Source organism: Psammomys obesus, unplaced genomic scaffold, assembly GCF_907164565.1.
Source record: "Psammomys obesus unplaced genomic scaffold, mPsaObe1.curated_primary_1811, whole genome shotgun sequence".
NCBI classification, from domain to species: Eukaryota; Metazoa; Chordata; class Mammalia; order Rodentia; family Muridae; genus Psammomys; species Psammomys obesus.
In genome coordinates this window covers 821,897-845,199 of record NW_026592890.1, presented here as the reverse complement: position 1 = coordinate 845,199, position 23,303 = coordinate 821,897, and the positions used below count along the sequence as shown (strand labels likewise).

Genomic DNA, 23,303 nt, shown 5'->3' with positions numbered 1-23,303 from the left:
AGTTCAAGAGCAGCCCACGCTATTTACTGAGTTCTCACCTCAAAGATCCAAACTAAAACCTTTCTGAAAACAACACCAACAACATACACATACAAACTAAGAAAGAAAAACAAAAACGAGACGAACTTGGGAAGACAGTACAGAGGGAGAGAGCTCAGTGAGCAAAGAGGCAGAGATTGTAGGGCCAGGACTGTCTGGTGGTGTAGATGCCATGGTATCCCTCAGAGGGAGCAGGACACAGCTCTGGTGCTTTGTATGGCAGCCCGGGAAGTGAACCCCAGCTTTCCCCAACACAGCTGTGTGGGGAGAAAAGGCAGACACTAGCCTCTGTTACACTCCAGTCATGTTCACACTCACGATCAAACCTCTGCCGGATTTAATCCAGGTACACTGAGGGCATGTCCATGCTTGGGAGAGGGACCCGAGTCCCAGGAAGCTATCAGGTATGAACTTGTTGTGACCTAGGAGACAATTTACTTAGTGTTTATAACAAAACAACGTAAGACAGCAAACCTGACTTGGGTCCAGTGAGTCCCGTTCCGTTAGAACAGGCCTTTGACTTGCTCTGTTTCGGTGTCGAGGTCTATGTCATAAAAGCAGGGCCGAGTGGGCAGTCCTGGCATCGTGCTCATCTGGAAGAGGAAACAAAGCAGTGCATGTGAGCAAGGTACACCAAGCGATTAATCACAGAACGGTCCGCTTGACGCAAGCCAACCGCACCATTCACGGCAGCCCCACAGGATGTTAGGTTATGGACACGGGCAGCCCTGTCAGTCTGACCCCTGCCTTTACTCTGCAAGGAGATCAAGTACAGAGAGCACATGTCCCCTCCCCCAACGTGCGGCCCATTCTCCCTCCCCTGTGGTCCCACAGGGCACAGCGGCCACTGGTGATCTTCAGAGCTTCTAGTCTAAGTTCAATTTGCATATGGAACCTGGAGACCAGCCTTCTCTGGCTGGGGCTGAAGTTGCCTCCTCTCGAAGCATCCTGTATTTTTGTTGAAGCAAGAGCCTTCGGTACAGACAGCAGGCACTTGGCATTCCCTTCCAGCAGGAAGTCCAGTGTTGGGGACAGAGCTGTGCACTGGCCATAGAGCTGACCGAGGACGCTACCTGTTTTATTCTCTTAGTAACCTCTACAAAAGGCATTTCTATTATTTCCACGTCACATGGAGAGTAGGGCAGTGAGATCTACACAGGGCAAGTTGCACGTTCGAGGCTGCTCAGGTAACCAGTGCCACATGACTTCTGGACTTTGCTTGTAATGTTGCATGATGCCATGACATCACCTCAGAGTGACACTCTGTATTCTACACGGACGACAGCCTGCGCCAGCCGGCTCCCAGCACTGTCTGAGGTAGACATTGCTTTCATCTCACTTGATTTTTTTTTTTCTTTTTTTTTTTGGTGGGTTGCTAGGACCTGTTTTTTTCAAATAGGGTCCCCTGTGGCCCAGGCTGACCTTGAACTCCCGATCTTCCTGTGACTGTCTCTCAAGTCTTGAGATCACAGTGCGGGCCACCACGTCCAGCAAGGTGAGAATACATTAAGTTATAAAGGTAAGTGCTCCCGAGTGTGGCTAGCTGGAGGCAGAGTCTGGTTCGTCAGCTGGTTCACTGTGTCCCTGGTGGCGGAAGGCCCTGGTGTACCACCAGAGCATGTGGGTACCATATACTCCTCCCCGGATCTGAGCTTCGAGGCTCCGAGGGTTCAGGATGTCCTGCTGGGCACAGGCCTTCCAGCGGCATCCATCCCCAGCTACTCTGAGATGAAGCGGTGATGGGCTGGCGCTCATTGGCCTGCCTCGCCCCACCCCACAGCCGTTCGCATTCCCTCCTCCCCCTCTTTCACTCCTGTCCCTGTTCGGGGACTCTTCTCCCTCAGCCAGGGCTGTGGAGCAGCGGCAGCTTGGGAGCCTGGGCCTGCAGCAAGTCTTCAGGGGACGCAGGCACATACTTCGTCTCACATGGTACCCGCAGTCCTCTTCGTGTCCCCTTCACCTCGGAAGAGTGTAGTACCTCAGTGCCATCTCTCCTTTCCCTGCTGGCCGGGTAGGGAGCCCATGGCCCTTCGGGAGCCCTCGCTGACCATTCTTGTGCCCTGCTGGTCCTGGAGTGTGGCAGTAGGGGGCCTGTGGCAGGGCAAGGAGAAGGCACAGCACGTGGCTCACTGGTGCAGGGCACCGTCGTTCCCTGCGTAGGGCTGCAGCACAGGTGTGTCATGGCGACCAAGATGTCCGAGAGCAGCTGGGGATAGAGGCCTCATCTGTCCCATGCTGCTGGGCAGCCACACTCTGGAACCCAAACAATGAGCTAAATATAGACTCTGGCACCTGACTCAGTGTCTGGGGACCTGCTGTATTTTAAGCTTACCTTCTTCCTTCCTAGCATGGAGCCGATGCTTTTCCGCTTACTACCGTGTGACTCTACTGAAAGGAGGGAGGCTATGTGTCTTGTGGTCATTCTAATTGTGTCACACTATTGGGACACAAAACTAGCTAAGGTCTCAAGCGTCAGGAAGTGAGAGATGTCTGTCTTCCACTTTCAGCTTCCTTTAAGTGGGAGAGACAGGAGTGGAATGGCAGAATTCCCACATTCCTTTCTAACGATGCCGTAATCACTTCTGAGAATCGAGACTACTGATCTGGGAGAAGGGACAGCAGACAAGAAACCACAGGCTCTGTAGAGCAAGAGGTCGTGTGCATGCTTCGTGCTGAGGAAGCACAGCGCAGAGTTCTGTTACCAGAACTGTACACACACACAAAGTTCTCTTCCAGGGAGCCACGGCCAGAGTGCGGCTCTCGGGCCAGATCCCTAAAGCACCACAAACGACAGAAGAACAGAGAGCCCCCTGGGAACTGGCCACAGGCCTGGGGTCAGTAGGGCTCTGTGCTATGTGGTCCTCCTTAAAATAAACAAGGAACGACTCAATCCACATACTCGGCATGCTACGTTAATGGACTCTTGTGCAAAGGCCGAGTAAAGCTTGTCTTCGTGATCCTGATTCTAACCACAGCTGAACTCCCAAGTTTTTCCTGACCACGAGAAACCGCACTTTCTACAGACAATGCTTAGAAACACACTTAGGCACGGGTGGGACGGCTCGGTGGCAAAGGTGCTTGCTGCTATGCCCGAGGACCTGGGCGAATCACAACTGTTTATACCTCCAGTTCCAGGGGATCTGATGCCCTCTTCTGGCTTCCACTGACACCAGGCATGAGTGTGGTACATACATGAAGCCATACATGCAGCCAAAACACACACAACTCATTAAAGAAACCCTACCCCAGCTAACAATTGCTCATGGCAATGACACATGAGCAGATAAAACTGGCAAAGCTTCAGACACGGCTCAATTCACAAGCGTGAGGGAAACACACGCGCTATCTCCTGGGTGCCGAGATTACAGGTGTGCACCTCAACAGGTGGCCTCCCGTCTCACATGCCTGCTCCTGGAATTTTGTTTTCAGGGAGATTATAAATTCAAATTGGTAATGGGGGGGTACTTTCTAACTAAGGGAAGAAGAGACGAGGAACACTTGCCACAGGCCCATTTTATATATAAGTCCAATGCTTGCTCCTTGGAAAATGTGATGTTCTGGGAAAAAAAAAGATAAACTGAAGAGAAACAGGAGGGTGTCTCTGCCTGGAGACAGACAGGGAGAAGAAAGTGCCACTTTAGAGTTTCAGATTCAATGTTTGCTTAAGAATGGTATTGGCAACCAGGTGTAGTGATGGCGGACACCTTTGATCTCAGCATTCAGGAGGCAGAGGCACGCAGATCTGAGTTTGAAGCCAGCCTGATCTACATAGAGACCCTGTCTCAAAAAACTCCAAACATCAACCCCCCCCAAAAACAAAACAAAACAAAAAATTAAAGAGTGGTTCTTTACAAGAAAGATCAACTTTAGAAAGAAGCCACAGCAGGCAGTAGACCTTGCGACTATAAAACATTTCTAAAGCATTATGAGTAGAATAATTACTCGGATCATCCCCGTTACTCTGTTAAGACCAAACATAGATCACTGAGAGCGTTTTGAAGTCTGTAAACAGCTCTGGTTTGCATGACTTCATCAAACAATTACCTACATATTCAGTTAAAATTTCCTGGCCTGGGGATGTTCCTCAGGGGCTGAGGGCTTATCTAGCTAGAGCATACTTGAGGCCCTGGGTCCGAGCCCAAGTCACACATATACGCAGCATTTTTGGTTAGCACAAGCCAGGGAAGAGTTCAAAAGCAAGGCCACACTGGCTAAATGGCCCTTCGTCGTTCACCATGCTTTGTCCTAATCATTCCCTAAGAGATACATGTACCAGCATGCAGGTGTTAGGCCATTTACACGGGGCTATTTACACGGGGCTCTTCACACATCCCCGGATTGCTAGGGAGACTTTTGGCCCTTCACTGTCACCATGACCAACATTCCAGAACTTGTCTACAGCCCTGATGTAGGTGGAGGCTAACAGGCTTTCCCCATCCCTCTGTAGATGCAGTGATGTTCAGTGAAGCTGTTATCATGTTCCTGGTACCAAACCAGAGGGTCTGGAAGTGCTGTGTTCTAGCTGGATCAGCAGTCTGAGCATTCAGATCAGGACTGCTGGGAAGGGCTTCTGCTTCCTAGGGAGAGGCATGGCCCTAGGGCAGTTAGCTTACTGAGCCTTCACTGGTCATTTGTAAAGTACAGATGTGACAATACCTACTTTTGGACTCCACTTTGAAATTAAAATGAGGTAAGAAAAGACTCCAGTTAGGCATTCCATACACAGTACATATTTCCTGTGTGAACTAAGACATGAGCAGCCTGAGAGCATTTGCCCTCCTGTGCTGGTCTCATGACCTTAAGGATTATTCTGGAACCATATAAAGGTAGGAGAGAAATGACTCCTTCTGACCTCCGACCTCCACGTGTGTGCTGTGACAGGCTCCTACTTTTTCTCAGTCATAAACACACTTGCACATAACAAATGAAACATGAAACGGCACAGACAGATATAGAAAAAGCAAACCTATTCCATGATTGTTTCTTTTACAGGGATAAATAAAGCTTATCAATTTTGAGACATTTCCCTAATTTTTTGTGTTATCAGCTGTCTTAAAGGTAAGCAGAGGGGATAGCTCCCAACTCCATAGTGTGTGTTCTTAATAGTGTCCAGTTACCACAGTCAAGTCTGAAACCCCTGTGTTGACATGGAGGCTGCTGCACGCAGGCCCGGCAGAGCTGCACGGCCGGAAGTGCCGCTGTCCTCCTCTCCACCTTTGTGGGCCTTTTCTGCCATTTGGCATCATACTCATTCTCCAGCCGTCTGCAGAGAGCATGCTCTGAGGCTCCCTATGAGCTCCAGGGAAACAAAACGAGTTACTAACAGGTTTCTGAGGAACGCCTCCCTTGAACATGAACAGATCTTGGCTGTCGACTCACCGTCCTGTGAAGGTAAGGCAGACAGGGAGCGGGGAGGAAGGGTGGGGTGGTGGACATTGTTTCTGCTAGGAAGTTCACTGTTTTCCTTCCTGCTGCTGAACTTGGGGCCTCACACAAGCACGGAACCAGGAAGCCATGTCTCCGGGCCAGTTTAACATTTCTCTCGTTTTCATCCCCCATCCATCCTCTATGCCACTGCAAGGCTCCTCTGTGGAGATTAAAAGCTGCAAAGTGGACAAACAGAACAGGAGGGCGGAGAGAGGGTCTTCGTTACTGAATCTTCCTTGATGCTGCTCACGGAGCGGGGGTGGGGTGGGGGTGGAAGCCTGCTGGAGAGCAGAGAAGGGGAAGGGTGGGCGGCCTCAGACCGAGCCTACCAACTGGAAGCTTGGCTAGCTGAGCCGTGCTGGACGAGAGCACATCTGTGGCCCGTCTGAACTGTCAAAGATGATGGAGGTCTACATTGCTCTGCAGCCTTTTTCAGGACACCAGTCTCAGGCTGGAACTGATTCTCTTTCTCTGCACGCACACACACACACGTGTGTGTATATGTACATATATGTATATATGCACATATAGATGTATTTATAAATACACGCACACATATATATCTATAAACTCATCTCTATATATGATGCCACAAATATGACTATACATTTATATCCTGTTTTCAGTACAGGATTTCTCTGTATTCCTGGCTGTCCTGGAACTCCGTAGTCCACCTATCTGTGCCTCCTGGAATAAGACACTGCCCAGGGTCTCTGGTCAGGATCTTACTATTTAGCCAAGGCTAGCTTTGGATGTACACTATTTTTGCCTCAGCCTTGTCAGCATGGAATTACAGCCATGTTTCACCATGTCTAGCCCTTCTGTGACATAGGGAGAACATCAATATATTCCACTCCTCCCCCACCCCCCACCAATTTTAACTTTTCCCAAATCCTGGGCTGAAAAACACCATACTGTGTTACTTGCATAAACAGAATACTGTTTCCTGTTTTAAGGGCAGATAAAGCATAAGGTCAGGGCTGCTACAGGCTAGAGATGCACCCTCTGTTCTACTTTATATCCGTGTGTGTGTGTGTGTGTGTGTGTGTGTGTGCGTGCGCGTGCGGCGTGCCATGGCATACATGTAGAGGACAACTTGCAGTCATCAGGCTTGGTGACAGGAGCCTTTATTGCCTGAACTGCCTGGCCGCTTCTCCCCAACTGCCCTTCTTGACATCCATTCTGCTGCTGGGGACGGTGCTATGGGACCACCTTTCTCTAGGTGAGCACCAGAGGTGGAAGACAGAAAACTGAGGACCGACTACTTCACTCAGCCACGGATTATGACTCCCCATTTTCTCACACAAGTACATTTATAACACATTAGAAACAAGGAGAGAGATTAGGAGTGTAGCTGAACAGTACAGCTCATATTTATGCACGAGGACCAGGGTTCAATCCTTATCACTGAGCCGGGGGAAGAGGAGAGACAGAAAGGGGACAAGACGATCAATCCTTTTGTTCTTTTTTTTCCTCCCAAATTTAATTTTTGTCAAAATTAAATCATGTGTTTGGTTCAAAAGATTACATCCTTCCTGAAGGCTTACTGGAAAAATGACATTCTCTGACCGCTGTTATCTACCAATATCGCTGCTGCTCCCAAGAGGCAGCCGCCATTAGCTCTTGGCTGTTCCTGTCTGTGGTAGCTTGAATGAAAAGGTCCCCAGAGGCTCATGGGGAGTGGCATTCTTTGAAAGGATTAGGAGGTGTGGGCTTATTAGAGAAAGTGTGTCACTCTCTCTTCTCGATGCCTGCTGATCCAGATGTAGAACTCTTAGCTCTCAATGTGGATGTGGAAGGCCAAGCTCTCCATATTCCCCGAGATCATCTCTAACTACAGAACCGCCTTAGTGCAGGATCGATGAGGATGTTTAACTCTGCACAGAAAACCATGTTGCATCCCTGTCGTATCCCCTTGTTCCTCTTCTGATGAGGAGTTAATACTTCCTTGTGCTGTCATTTGCTTGGTTTCCCAAGTATCTTCCATCTGCATATCAACATGTTCTCTGACCAAGGTTGTCCCCATCCCCTGCCCCCCAACACTGCTCTGCGTCTACACAGAGGTCAGGTGTCCTTCAGGTTTCTTTCTCGATCTCTCTCTCCATCTTACTTTCTGAGACAGGGTCTCTCTCCACACCTCAGGGTGCTGATCTGGCTAGCCTGGCTGGCCAGGGATCAAGTCCTTGCCTTTCTGCTTCCTTGGTGCTTGGATTAAGCTCATGCTTGGCTTTAATGTTTGGTGCTGGGGAGCTAAATTCAGGTCTCACTGCATCATCCCTCCAATCCTCTAACACATCTCTTAATGAATTCAAGAAAAAGATGAATTTTCTTTGGTGTCATCCTTCCGGCATCCTCCTCCTCCTCCTCCTCATCCTGTAGGGTTATTAAAACAATCCCCACAGCGGGCTCTTCCTGTTCTACGATCAATAGAACCATTCTTCTCTCCGGGTTTCCATTTCCTCGATCCATCTTGCAGCAGGCACGTCCATGACAACCCGAGTTGGCCCCAGTCTTTGATGAAGGTGTGACTGGTGTCTGCCCAGCATAAGAGGTCACATGCGATGGGGTAGCACCCTTCCTAACACATTCAAGAGAAAGTCTCTCTTGCTGGCTCTTAGGAACTAAACTGGATCCATGAGGAAGCCAAGGGGTAAAAATCCTACATGTGTCCTCTAGGAACTGAGGGAGGCTGGTAGCCAGGCTGGACAAAGGCTCAAAAGGACCCGAGGCCACAGCTGAGGTCCTGCCCCTAGCTGATGCCAACACTAAAGCGGTAGGTGAGGAATGCAGCCAGGCTGGGTTCAGGGTCCTGTGCTTTGGCTGCCATCAGCTCTCGCTGCTTTAAGCTACTTAACCTGTGGACATACGTTACCAGCAGAAGAGAAACACGCTCTAGTTCTGGGTAAACAAGCTCCTCTGGTAGTGCTTGGAGGCCGGGCAAGGAGACGTAGGTATTTGCTTGTTTGTTTTTCTTGTGTGTGAGGACAGCACTGTCCTGTGGTCTGGTCTCCTCATCGCTGCTGAGAGGGTCCATGTCACAGTGACTTCCTTCTCCTGTAATGCTCTTAGCATCCTCTCTGTCCTTTGTACTATGACGAGGTACACTGGTGTCAGTCTGTGACTCCATCTTGGTGACCCCTTTGATTAGAAACTTAATTTTGGGGAGAAGAATTATTTCTTTCATAGTTTAGCCTCCTCCCTGTGGTTTCCACTGCCCGTTTGGAATTTTAATTATTTGAATGTTAGCTTTATTAGACTGTTCTCCTACTCATGATTTTTTTTTAAAGCACGGTCATGAGTTTTAGTAGTCCTTTAATTCCAGAATACGTGTCCTTCGGAGACAGTTGACTGGTGAGCGCATGCTCTCACTGAAGCTTATTTGGTTTCCGAAGACTTGGAGATTCCCCAGATGTCTTTCAGTCCTGATTTCTCACTTACTTCCATTGTGGTTACTGAACATACTTGATGGGATCTGAATCCTTTAAAGTTTATTGAGACCTGTTCTGCGGCCCAAAGCACCGCCCATCTTGGCCAACGCTCTATGTACATTTGCAGAGATTTTGTGCTCTTCCGCTGTTGGGTGGAGTGTTCTAGAAATGCCAATTAGGTCAAGTGCAATTGTAGTAGTATTCTAGCTTCTACGTCTATATTGATTTTAGGCCCCCCCGGGGGTTTAAAAACTCCTGACTCTACTGTGGACTTGCCTCTTTTTCATCATGGCTCCTTCCAACTTCAGGTATATTAAAGGTGTTATTTTCTCTACAAACACAAGATTGTTATGTCCGTGGATGAAAATGCCACTTTAATTTTTAAAAATATGTTCTACACCGTGTGTCTCATTTGTGTGCGTGTGGGTGGGGGCGTGGGTGTCAGAGGGCAACTTCGGGTTCTGCTCCTCACCTTCCGCCTTCCTGGAGACACTAGCTCCGGTGCTGTCCACTGTGTAAGAGGAGCAGCTACGTCACGTGCTTCTGGAAATTCTCTGGCCCTCACTCTCCATCTCACTGTCAGAGCACTGAGACTACAGATGCAGTGCGGCCAGCTTTAGATGGCTTTCAGGATTTGAACTCAAGACTCACTGGCCACATTGGCCACACTTGGGTGGCCAATGCTTTACCCACTGTGCCATCTGCCCTGGCTTCTCATTTTAAGTCTCCAGCGGCTTTTTGGTTCCTGTCAGTGTTCCCCCAGCACCCTTCTCTCGCAGTGTCTTTCTCCATGGTTTCATCACCCATGCAAGCATGGTTAAACATTACAGTACAATATGGTAAGATCCTTTGAAAGAGTCTGCATTCATGTAACTTGAAAAGAACGAGGTTTATGTGTCTGGGTGTTTTGCCTCGGTCTCCCTGGAGGGACACCCTCTCCTTGTCTTCAATGAGGGAACAAGCTGAGCCTTTGGTCTCTGAGAACCCTCTTACACACACTACCCTGGAGCCCTTTCCTACATAAGAGCTATGACCATCAGTTCTGGGGCCCTTCTTGTCAGCTTCCTACTTTCTGGGGGGGGGGTCAGGGTTCCATCCCAACTGACACTCAATGTCTTGAGTATTATTTATCATAACTTCTTTCAACTTTCCAGTTATTTCAAGGAGAGGTTCAGTGTACTCCTGTAACAACTCCTCTCCCATCATGCAATGTACCAAAGACCGTTATTTCTCATTAAGTGAGATAATATTGTCTTATAGATGTATGTGTGAATTTTATAGGCTCATGGAGCCTTTCAAGTTAACTATAATTTCATCCACCAATTAGAGAGCAATGTTATAAGAAACATGATATGGTGGGAAATTAGACTTTAAGATAAGAATCCCATGAACAAGATCACACTAATAGGTTCTCTATGCAACACCCCACTAACACATAAAATAAACACAGGAAAAGCAATCTTTTCACAGAAAACGTTTGTAATCCTTAAACAGAGCACCAGAGAGCCTGTACTAAAATGTGGTTTAATATAACATATATGCAGCACGTCTGTGCTGGTGCCCATGGAGTCTAGAAGAGGGCATCAGATCCCCTGGAACCAGAGTCACAGGAGGTTGTGGGCCACCACAGGGTGTTAGAAACCAAACCTGGATCCCCCAAAAGGGCATCCAATGCTCTTAACCACTCTTTTCTGTTTGGGTTACAAACTAAATTATAACGGCTAATGGAAACACTAATCATAGGCCTCTTTAGTGCCTGTAATTCTCTGCATTTCCTAAACAAAATGAATCTATTTCCTCTGAACTTTTATTTTATTACAAAAATGTTTTTGACAGATCGGAGCATTCATTGCCTTGCCACTGACACAAGCTCGAAGACCCATCTGAAGTTCAGCGTGCCTCCTGCTGGCCTCTCAGCGACCCTAGGGAATGACAGCTTTCCATAGTGGCACATTCTCAAATAAACACAACTCAGGCATCCGACACCCACTCGAGGAATTCCCTAGCACGCTGACGCAGATGGATACCATCAGGATACCATCAGTCCATTAGCTGTTTTCCCACAGAAATCAGGCTGATAAAGCCAGTTCCCCTTATGTATAGGGCACAGATTACCAACGTAAGCTCACTGCACAATGGGGACCGTTCCCTTAGCGTGCCTCCTGTCATAGCTTGGAATGGATCTTAAAAAAGCAAAAGTCAGAGCTATCAACGTGGGATGGCAGAAGAACGCTGTGCACTCACAGTCCCTCACAGCATTACAATCTTTTTTTCAGGATGTAAGTCATAAACATATGTAACAGGAACCTCTCTCTCTCTCTCTCTCTCTCTCCCTGGGACAGGCTTTCTCTGTGTAGCCCTGGATGTGCTCAGACTCACAGAGCTCCCCCTGCCTCTGCCCCTGAGTGCTGGGATTAAAGGTGTGTGCCACCACCTGGCCTGAGTGTACTATTCTATGTGAAATCTCCTTGTCAGGCTACAGAGACCCTAAGTTTTTGGGGATATGCTCTCTCTTAGCCCCAAAGCCATGTGCAACTTTCATGTCACTTGGGCCAGATGTAGTAAACCTGGCAATTTCTCAGCCATCTGAATGTGGGGAGAGCAGCCCCATTATAAAGCATGGGTCCAGAGCTGGGCTCTCAGTATGGAGATGAGATGGCGGGTGCTGCTGGCGGCTTTGGGAATTGGTGTTGTGATTGTTGGCTAGAATAGGAAAAGCAAGGTCTATGTCAAGTTCAGTGCATCCACAGGACCCCCAGAGGAACGAGCATCTTGAAAACCCTGAGAAGGGTTGAGTATGAGTGATCTCATACTTACTACCGTCCCTTATATCTGCCTCTCTGTACAGCACATCTTCAAATGCCTTCACCGGTGCAAGGTGAGGGGGTCCCGAGAGACAGGAATGTTTTTAGACAAGTTGATAAGCAGGACCATGTCAGAGGATGCTGATGAGAGCAGCCCTGCGCCCTACCTCGAGAAGGAACACTGGGATTTAGCATTGGGGTTTGGCTTCCAAAGATAAGGTGTCAAAGCCAGGGCAGAGGACAGCAGGAGGAAAACAACATCACGGCAGACTTAGCTCAAGGGCGGGGAGTGGAAAACGCAGAGTGAGTGTGAAGCTACTGAATGGAGTCTATGTTTCACCATGAACAACCGGAACAAAAAGATTCAGTGGAGAGGGAAAGAGGAAAGGAGGTGGGGGAGAGAGTGATAGGGGAAGAAGACAGAGAAGAAAAAAAGACAAAGGCAGAGAGAAGAGGGAAGAAGAAAGGGAAGGGAGGGTAAGGAGAAAGATAAGAGAGGAGAGGGAAGGAGAGAAAAGAAGGAGGGAGAGAAGCCTCATTAAGATTATGATTTTTTTTTTTCATAACTAGACTTGGGCCATATGACTGTAGCTGCTTTAGAATAAAGCCAGCTAAAAATCTACAAGGTCGGGGTGGCTGAACTCATAAGAAGTAAACACTGCATTCTATCCCTTCGCCCCGGGACCCGCTTTCCCCAGCCTCCCTGTCTGAATTCCTCGTCTTTCACCAAGACCGCCCCAAATTATGATTGATGTGAAAGCTGCAATAAAATGATACCATAGTTTCAGTTCTTTCCAAAAATTTAATGAAATCAGGAAAACTGGCACAGGTCCACACAGTCAGAATCAAAGCCGGAGACCACGATCACTGCTTCAAAGAGATGTAGATGAGTTCAAAGGAAATACAGCTGCAGACAAGTATCGATACTGTCTTTACGGAGACCGAGGACCCCCTCCCCCAGTGAATGGACCCTTGTTGACAATGCCAAGCGTGGGCAAAATGGTAATATTCTTGCCAACTTGAGAGAGTTTAAAATTTTTAACCTTTTCTATACTGCTACATTTAGCTGTCTTGGGATATGGGGTTAAGTTAGAATATTTACATGATTTATATCAAGCTTAAGTAATTTCTATTAAGTTAGCTTTTGAAAAATGATTGGGCGATCCGCTCTGAACACTTAGAGACTCTTCTGGGATTAGTGGGTGGAAACAAGAAAAAGCCAAAACAGTCTCAAGAAAAAGAAGGGAGGCCAGGGGTCAGCTGGGAAGCATAGGGATGTTGTAATGAAACCCTCAGTTCAAGAGGAAACTGACCCAAAGAGGCGACTCAGAGCCCCGAGGAAATGCTGCAGGATTTCAAGGAACTGGTAGCGTTATGAACCAGGGCCAAGAACAAAAAAGTGAAAATTGATACTGGAAAATCCTGAGGTGTTTCCATCTCCATCACTGATAAGATCTTGGCTCAAGTTCCTTTTGATGGGTCACTCATCGAAAGGCACCCTTGCCCTATAAAATCACAATGTGGCCTTTCTGCTCCAGTGTGGTCCAGCAGGCATGCCTCTGTTGTTGTAGATAGGACCAGAATACACTTTTCTTTGTCATCCTTTGATTGAGTCTGAACACAGGACTTCTGTCAGATCTGTGTTCTAGCTGATACTTAGGTTTACCCAGAGTCTCCCCCGTGGCCAATGACCCCAATCAGAGCTGTGCTGTCTGGCTAGCGTCCTTCGTCTTGTTCATGTTGCTGTGCCTGAGAGGAAACTTATACGCAGACGTGTCTTTCCAGTCTTCCAGGACTGCTGTAGGCCCTCACTGAAGTCATGGTGGTTACAACGCACCTGTGGTCTCCAGGCACACAGATAGCAAAAGGTGGGGCATACGGTACACGGCTGTGTCCTCACGGCCTTCGCAGGAAGAAGGAAATGAATGGTGACGCCTAGATGGCAGGCTGGTCCAACCATGGTCCATCCATCCATCCATCCCTCTTCCTCTCCCCACCTTGCTCTTTTGTTTTATTGAGCCATGGCTGTCCTTTAACTTGCTACGTAGATCATGGTCCAACTCGGGGGCAGAGAATTAACCATTCAGCAATTCCCCACCACTGGATGGAGTGGTTTCAAGCCATGAATAAATAACAAAGATACATGTTTACATAGTCACTATCTATCTGCACGTAAGCTTCTATTTCTTTCATTCATTCATTCATTCATTCATTCATTCATTCATTCATTCATTCTACAGTGCTAAAGATTGAATTCAGCGTCTTGTATTGCCTGGCAGGCATTCCACCTGACCCCCTTTTCTTCTTAGAGATGAAATCCCAACGATCACGAGCTAGCCTCAGTCTCACTCTGCGCCTTGGAAACCATGCGCCATCCCCCTCCCACAATGCACACACACTCAATGAATAAATAAAAATTTAAATCTAAGGGCTTTACCAGGACACGTCTAAGTACCAGAGTTTATTCCTGTAAGTGAGGATGACCTTAAATTCCCGATTATCCTGCCTCTGCCTGCTGAGTTTGGGTTGCACGGATCGATACCACACTTCATTGTTTATTTCGATGTTTTTCAGACTGAAAAGGTGGTATCTGCTGTATAAAACAGATGATAAAATGCTGCTGGGCGTGGCGGCTCATCTCTTCAACCTCTGTGCTTTGAGGCAGAGACAGAGGGATCTCTGTGAGTTTGAGGCCAGCCTAGTCTACGCAGCAAGTTAAAGGACAGCCATGGCTCAATAAAACAAAAGAGCAAGGTGGGGAGAGGAAGAAGGATGGATGGATGGATGGATGGATGGATGGATGGATGGATGGATGGACATGAAATGTTTAAATGTGGTTGGTTCTAGTGATGCCACCACTGTCAAGCTGCCCACGCTCTAAAAAATAACTATATTCATACAAGCAACTCAAATTAACCTGAGTGAAGACCCCCCCCTTCAACACAGAAAGAAGGCATGAAAATAGGAGGAGACTTGAAGGCACTAAGGGGTGGAAGTAGGAGGATATGAGAGAGGGTCCTGAGGAGTGAGAATGAGCAATGAACATTACACACATGTATGAAGTTGTCCACTACAAAAATGTAAAAATGATGAAATGATTCATGGTATTTTCAACTGGCCAGACTAATGTAATTTCATTTCGTAGTTTTAACCCTAAACAGGGCTACAGTGATCTATCTACAGCACTTTTATGCACTGGTCACGAAGCCAGTTGTTTGTGTGCATCCACGAACAAGCTTACGTTTGAGAGTCTTAGTCAGGGTTTCTACTGAAGGATGCAACTTGTTTGAATTGGGAAATCAAAGTCTCACAGAACAGAATCCAGCACAAAAACGCATGTAGAGAAGGATTGGCTATAGGTTACACTATGCTTCAAGTGGTTTTTCATCTCATGCCCCAGCTAAACAAACAGTGGACTTTGCTAGTGGGAAACCTCTGATTTAATTCTGTGTCTACCCTGTGCAGCAGCCACTCAGGAGCCTTGCCTGACCTCCTACGACCGTGCAGGCCACAGGGGCATCATCGCCCACTGGTGGGTCATGGTGACAGTGCCAGCCTGGGCTGACAAACAGGGCCACCCAGGGATGCTAAAGAAGCGTGGAGGAGAGGTCCCTCTCCCTGAGGCCCTGAGCCTTAGCTGACAGGCACAGGGGCTGGAGTGGGTGAGCCGAGGAAAGGGAGACATAAGTCACCAACCTGAGGAGAACAGTGGCTGAAACCGGACCAACAGCAAAACTCCTGTTATGTGGGCCAATCTGTTCCCTCTCTTTGTCCAAGTCTGAGTCGAGTTTCTGTTATTTGAAACCATGGGCAAGTTCTGACAAACAGGCTGAGTTTAAGCCCTCACCAGGCAGGAAACAGCTCCATGACAGGGCCTTTCAGCTTGGAGACTAGGCAGTACTGGGGCAAGCCTGAAAGGCAGCAGGGGTGTGGCGGGGCTGCCTGGGGCTGGAGAGGAGTGGGCCTGAGCTCGGCTAGGCCCTTCCTTCAGGCAGCATCTACTGAAAATGACAGCACAAAAGCAGAGGTGAGCAGACAGTTGCTGCCTTGATAAGGAATAGACAATCGTTTATTTTAATATTAAAAAAAATTTGGGGGGGTAATAGCAGATCTTAAACCAATCTTTGCTAAATCAGAAAAGAAAACCTCCTTTCTCCAAGTTGGATATTTCTCAGGAATTTAAAAGCTACCTTAAAGAGAATGTTTCAAATTTACCACATACGATGTGAACTTCTTTGGAAGCAAGCTTTTCGAGAGAAATCAGAGCACGTTGGGACACACCTCTGCAACTTGCCAGCTTTTGCCAAGTGTTAGGCTCTTTTCATTCTTGGATTTTTTTTTTTTTCTTTTTTTGGAGACTTTAAAACAGCATATTTTAAAAGACAAACAATTGAGTTTTGTATTTAGAGAGCCTCTCCCTCTGAGTGAGTTCATCCAGGAGTAGCCTGGTCCCAGTGGAAAGATTATGACAGGGGTCTTTTAAACCTCTGCTGGCATGGGCAGAAAAATATGGCCCCCTAGAATGCCTGTCATTTTGATCACAATGTGATTGAATTAAGTCTGAAAACAACAAAAATCAAGAAAAACAGAACAGTGGCAATAAACTAACCAGACACTATCCAGACCTTTAGTTTTAAAGGTGCATTTTCAAATGCTTCATTGAGTTCTAACCAGAAAACTCAATGACAGCTGGCGCTGCTTCCCATCCCCCACCCCATTCTTGACATTTGGATGTTTAATTATTCTATTCGATTAACCGTCTAAATATATTTGCATATGATTGCAACAGTATCAGATGGAAGTCTTCATGAGTTTTGTCAACATTATTTCTGGCTGGCCTCATGGAAAGGAAACATGTTATGCTAACGAGCCACAAATCTAAACAGGGAAATAAACAGCTCGCCCTGCATCTGTATAAGCTGTATTTGCTGGTGATGTTGAAAAGAAAGATGGGCATTTAACAAGATTAATCATCATACAAAATATTCAGGCTTTTCCCGATGCTAGGCTGCACAGTGTCAATTAATCATGTTTGGAAGCCGAGAGAACAAAGGCTGTGTGGACGACCCAGGGGACAGCAAGGAAGCCGGGAAAGGAAGAAAGACCCAAAGGGACACGGCTTACTTTTAAACATAGACCTCCAAGCTATACAGAAGACCTGCAATTCATTTTAAAATTTATATTCTACTATTAAATTTGACTTGGCATGTTTTTCATGCTATTCCCCGAGACACTTAGAATGATGCAAGGTGTTACCTACCATCATTAAGGGAGAGACGGGGAAGTGAATTAAAAGCAGCAGTTAACACATGTGAACCCAGTCTCTCTCTCTCTCTCTCATGCATTCATGTGGAGGTCACAAGTCAAATGTGGGTATCTTTCCTCAGGATGCCATCTACTTTTTCTTTGGGGGGGAGGGGAGAGTGGGGACAGGGTCCCTTACTAGCCTGGAAGTCACCAAATAAGCCAGTAAGCCCCAGGGACCTGCTGGTCTGTACCTCCTCAAGCTGGGATTACAAGGGTGTGCCATCACCCTGGCTTTTTACATGAATTCCCGCTTGCATGGCAGGCACCTTACCCAGTGGGCCATTTTGGTTCTTAAGTCCAGGTTCTACTGTATCCTTCACAGAGTTCTGTGCAGAAATTCAAGTGCTTTTATTTGACCTTTCACTTCCTGCTTTGAAGGGGCCACTCGGTCACCCTGCTTCTGCTCTCAGCGTCCTCCTGATGTGCACACTGGCTCACACATTCCTCTCCAGGTCCTAGAATACAAATGCTTGAGGGGAAAGACTTTGCTGCATCTATCTCTTCTTCCTAGTAGCTAACAGTACCTAGAAACATCACAAAACGTGTCAGCAGGGCAGCAAGAGCACAGAAGAGCCATCTCAGGCATCTGCTGTTCTTTGGCAACCAAGGTGATTGAACACGAATGGCTGACTTCACAGGCTGCTCAGAAATCCCTTCCAGGTGGGAACCTCGATATGACCAACTCTAGTGTGGGAGGCTGAGGAGCAGGCTCTTTGAAATAGGAACCTATGCATGCAAGCCACATGCACTCCCTGGGACTTGTTTGGGAGAGACCCTTGCTAGACTCCTCCTGCCAGAGGCTCCTGAGTGTTCGAATTACAGGTGTGCCTCTGTGCCCAGCAGAACCTTGGTTTCAATGGCCACGAGTGGCTCGGGCAGAACTCTGAGCCAGTAACAGATCTCACCACAGAGCTTTAGACCCAATACCAAGTGTCCTAGCATCTGCAATTGAGCTGGCGTTACTGCTTCCCTCAACATGTTTTTACCGAAATGCATTGCTGTTCAGGACAGGACCGTGTAACAGGCAGGAGAACAGGAGGCTAGTGAAACTCTGACTGCAAGGATGGTGTTAGGGATGGGGGCGAGGGCGGTGCTCCCTTCATTCCCTAAGCAGGAAGTCCAGCTCACTCCGCCCAGACTGTTTGTTTTTTAAACCAACAACTAGGTTTATGCTTAATATCTGCTTTCGTTTTGAGAGTCTGTGATTTGTATGGGCAGAAGATACCCATGTGATTAGTCCAAGGAAAGGCCCTGGGGCCCAAGTCTCTACTGAGCTTCCTTGACTCATCGCATTTAGGCACTGTCATACCTCGCTCTGGACTCACCCTTTCCTCTCTATTTGAGCCTGTGCTCTGGATCCTTCCATTCCGTTTCATGCCCACTGCTGCAGTAAGCCATAGTACGGCTATCTGCTGACTTCGCACGTCTCCCAGGGAAGACGTGTGTCTGCTGTGTCTGTAGACGATCTTGGGGAGCCCCAAAAGAGTGACCTTTCCCCTAAAATGGTTCTACTTCCTTTACCACTGTTCTAAGGAAATGACAGCTCCATCATCTGGAGATCATGTCAGAAGGGAGAATCACTGGAGAGTTCTTTCTCCTTTTCTCTAATCATTCTCTCTCTATAACCTCTCACCCCATCTCCCCATTTCTGTCTCACAGAAGTTTTGTGCATTTTTTGTCTTTGTAACTGTTACCATCTCTTTTGTTTGTTTTGGTTTTTGAGATAGGTTTTTTGTGTAACATCCCTGGCTGTCCTGGAACTCGCTTTGTAGACCAGGTTGGCTTCAAACTCACAACTATCTGCCTGCCTCTGCCTCCCAAGCACTGGGATTAAAGGTGTGTGCCACCACTGCCTGGCATACCTGTTTTTATGTTAACAAGGTCTTCAAGCCTCTAACTGGTCCTCTCTGTTCCAGCCATCTTGCTGCCTGAGTGATCGTTCTAAAATGGGAACATAACTATACTGTTCCACTTAAACTCTTTAGGCTCTGCAGGCTAAACTCCAGCTCCTCAGCCTGACACTGCAGTCCATGTGACTGGGGCCATGCTTCCTGCCCAGTGTCATAACACACTGTAAGCTCAGCCTGTACAGGATTGCCATATTGGCTTAAACAACACTGTTTCAGGCCTTGACATTTTGTATCTCCTGCCTCTTTGTCCTGTACCACTTGGTTAAGCTGTTCTTTCTCATCCATCAAGATCTCTGCCAGATGTCCCAGCCCTCAGCGTCATCAACTCCGAAGGCTCCTGGAGTCCATCAGCCTCTGTGACACTCCAAGCTCCAGCTCTCAGTCGTCTACATAAACACCTTGTGTTTCTCACTAGCTTGTTCACTGCTCAAGGACAAAGTCCAGGCCTTTGTGGTTGGTTTTCTCTTGGCCTAGCACTCAACAGTCCTTCATATATGCTGAGCAGATGAGTAAGAACTCAGGCATTTGTGTGGCTGCACTAGGCTGGGATGGCTTCATGAATGGTCCCTGTGTGCCTGAGGACTGGGTACCTAAAAGAAGAGGCCTAGGCAGTTTTGGTGTGGGAACTCTAGCGCCTGGACTTTTGGAGACGACAACGACAAAATCTCCAGCGCTTCCTCTGGGGTGCATAGGAGACACCCTGAAGCCTCTACCATTTAAGACAACAGTTGTTTCTATACTGTCTCCCATGAACCCAGTGTTGCCTTACCCCGGAGGCATCTCCCTGCCAACTGTGGCCTGCTTTGCCCTTTGCTGAACTCCTCTGTTCTTCCCTGAGTGACTAGAGCGCCTTCCTTGCAATACAGAAAAAGCTTTAGTCTGAAACCCAGTAAAGCCAAAAATCCACTGAAAGCATGGACTCCCCAGGGCATTATGTAATATCCTGGGGAAGAGTCCCTCCTCACTGTGCCAAAAGGGAGCTGGGTGTGTGGACAGGGACTGTGCACAGCTGCCTCCCATGCAGGGTTCTGTGTGCAGCACTGAGCTGCTCTAGAGGGTGCTCTGGGACACGCCAGTGGCCAGGCAGCCTGGGCAGTGGTGGCACCCCACTACTGAGAGTGTTCAGTAGTGAAACTTAGTCAACAAAACTGGAAACACCAACTCCAGCACTTTTAGCCTCGAGAGGCTGCCAATTCTCATTAAAAGCTACGGCTAAAACAAAACCCTGGCACCCACACACCTTTACATCTTGATTGTATAATAATGCCAACTATATCTAGTTCAGAATTGCAGAAGCGAGGTCAGAGGGCATCAGTGTGCCCAGGGATGAAGGCGCCAGCTATAGAGAGGCAGACACTAAACCTAGAGATCCTGTTGCCCCGAGTCTCACAGTGTGCTTACCACTAGAGAAAACAACTATTTGGGGGGTCAGAGAGATGGTGACTTAGGAAGAAAAAAAAAGAAATATGAAGGAGGAAAAGAGAGGAAAAGAGAAAGACAGACACAGACAGACACAGACAGACAGACAGACAGACAGACAGACACACACACACACACACACACACACACACACACACACACACACACAGATATCCCTTGAGAGAACCGTAGGAGTTTACTGAACTGTTGCAGGTCAAGATATGGTGTTCTCCAAAGAAGGGAAACATGGCCTCACTATAGGTGTGGCAAGGGGGTAGGAATCAGGGTCCGGGGTTAAGGGCATGCCTGAGTCACGTCTCTCCCTTCTCACAGGACAAATTATACGCACGTCCATGAAGAATTATTTTCATGATATCTTGTGGGATCAAATGGGACTCTGTAGGGACATTATCAGCCAGCATGCAAAAAAAAAAAAAAAAAAATATGTACAAATGTGTAATGGAAATAACACATGATATTTATAACCAATAACCAAAATGATTTTGGTTGGCTGTCACTGGCAGGGCACCTCTAAAGCAAATGAATCATGTTTCTGTGACACGTACCCAAAGCTTCTGGGAGACCAGAAATGCAGGCCATGCCAGACACAAGACATTGGCGCCCTCACTGCTGCTCTGTTCTGAGCTCTGGCACCACCTACCTTGGCTCCTGCCATGGTCCCTCCCCAGTCTTACTCCTTGGCAGCAAAAAGCTATTTATTTTGTTCAGTCAACGTAGATAGGTCCGCTTTTATTACATATGGAAATGAGGTGAGACAAGAGGTTTGACCTCAGCCCATCATAAATATGCCATAGGCTGTGCAAGACATGCAGAATTAACATTCCGTGCCCAGCTGTCCTCATAGGTGGGATGGCCCCTGCCATGTTTTAATTTCATGTGGAGAGGGAAGGCGGGACGGCGTGCCATCTCGCTGTGTGTGTGTGTATGTTCTTCTTGTTGAGGAGAATCTCTGTCTCCTTGGTGTAAAACCATTTGGAAATGGTACCACCCTTGATGCTTTGCCCCTTCCCTTGCTAGATGTCATCTCAGAAGAGCGAGGTTTTCAACAAAGAGTTTGGGAAAGCTTCTCTTGGAATGAAGTTTATTTCTGTGCGCATCTGTGATACACGTGTGGAGTCCGAGGGGACGCTGTGTGTCCTCCTCAGCTGTGTGTCCCCCTCAGCTGTGTGTCCCCCTCAGCTGTGTGTCCTCCTCAGCTGTGTGTCCCCCTCAGCTGTGTGTCCTCCTCAGCTGTGTGTCCTCCTCAGCTGCTTGCCACCTTCTTTTGAGATAAGGTCTCTCGGAACCTGGAGCTTGCTGGTTTGGCGGGGCGGGCGGGTGGGCGCACTCTGGGATCTACCTCCTTGGTACCGGGGTCACAGGGGGTCACAGGTCACAGATATGCTCACCTAATTGTTTGAGCTCTCCGGATTTCAGCTCACATCCTCATGCTCGAGTGGCAAGTAGTTTGCTGACTGAGCCATCACTCCAGACCTCTAAGAACATCTTGACCTTGAAGAGGTCAGAGGACAACTTTGAGGGGTTGGTTCTCTCCTTTTGAGGATTCGAAGAATCAAACTCAGGCTTTCGGGCCAGTGTGGCAAGCACTTCTTGCTACTGAGCCGGATCTCTGGCCCATGTCACTAATCAGTATGGACATGTTGGGTACGATCCATTTGCCCACATAATGGGCAGATAGTTTGCAGCTGCCCTTTCTAACACACCAGTTAGCAGAAGCAAAGCTCCATGGAAACGTTTTCTAAGAAGCAAAGTGGGTGACGGCTCCTGACCTGCTACTTGCCATCTCGTGGGGTAAGAGACTTATGTCCTCTGTGCTTTCAGACAGGAACAGAGGTGCGGCTGTTCTGAAACAACCCTGGCGGCAGCACAGGATCAATACACACAAACTGCTCTGAGCACTGCCCGGCACCAAGCAAGTACTCAATAAACATTAGCTCTGGCTATAGTTTTATTTTATCATAATTGATTTACACATTTCTTTATTCCTCTCCTTTTCTATGATTTTCTTTTTTCAGGGTTTGTGGTAGAGTGAACCTAGGGTCTCACGCATGCTAGGAAAATGCTATGCTTCTATGCATTCATTGTTTGTTTTTAAAGACAGAGCCTCACTGTGTAGTTCTGGCTAGCCCAGAATGTGCTATGTAGACCAGGCCTGCCTCTGCCTCTGAGTGCTGGCCAATTGTATGCAATTGACAGTATATACCATGAAATATCACCCATAGCTCCCCAAATACAAGTTGGTGTTCTAAGTCATAATACGTTTTAGATATGGAATCATAGGATTTACTTAAAAACAATTGCGTCTGGCTGGAAACTATCTAAAGAGTTATATGTTATAGTTATGAAAAAGTGGGACTTTTTGGAGCCAGAAAGATGTCAACTAATGGGCTCAACAAAGATAGGGGGAGCTGCTGAGGTGGCTCGCTGTTTTCCCGCAAGCCTGAGGAGCTAACTTCATCCCCCAGAACCAAAGGTGGGTGAGGAGAACTGGCTCCCCAAAGCTGTCCTCTGGCCTCCACACGTGTGCCATAGTTCATGCGTGCCCCACCCACTAACACACACTAATAAGCAAGCAGGCTCCAATGGGAGACCTTCCGGCTCACTAAAGCGTACCAGGCGGAGGTTTTGCTCTGAGGTTGAAGCTGTACCGGGAGCCAGGTCTGTGTGCCGATGACGGGGACCGGCGGGCTGGGAAGCTGGCTGCCCAGCTCACTGAAGCGGATCCCCGCACTCCACGCCAACCTCACCACTGCTCTGCCACTGTCCTCAGCTTGTCTCTGGGGGAGGACTCATGGGCACATTTTACAAAAACGCGCTGTAGACATTCCCCACCGTGATTGCCATGTGCCGTTAACTACTTCCTGCCCAAGTGAAAGAAGAACTCTGTCGGTCCCGATTGGAAAAGTTACTTCTTATTATCCTGCACAAAACTGTCTCTTCTTTTTCTA

General features: G+C 47.8%; 1 protein-coding gene across 1 annotated transcript in view; it reads right to left on the bottom strand.

Moving 5' to 3' along the window:
* The window catches only part of Mthfd1l (methylenetetrahydrofolate dehydrogenase (NADP+ dependent) 1 like), a 170,168-nt gene that overhangs the window by 7,267 nt on the left and 139,598 nt on the right, over nt 1-23,303 (bottom strand). Inside the window, exon 27 of the mRNA XM_055616128.1 lies at nt 514-632. Coding sequence (XP_055472103.1) covers nt 543-632 — 90 coding nt within the window. The 3' untranslated portion in view covers nt 514-542. The remainder of the gene's footprint in view (nt 1-513; nt 633-23,303) is intronic.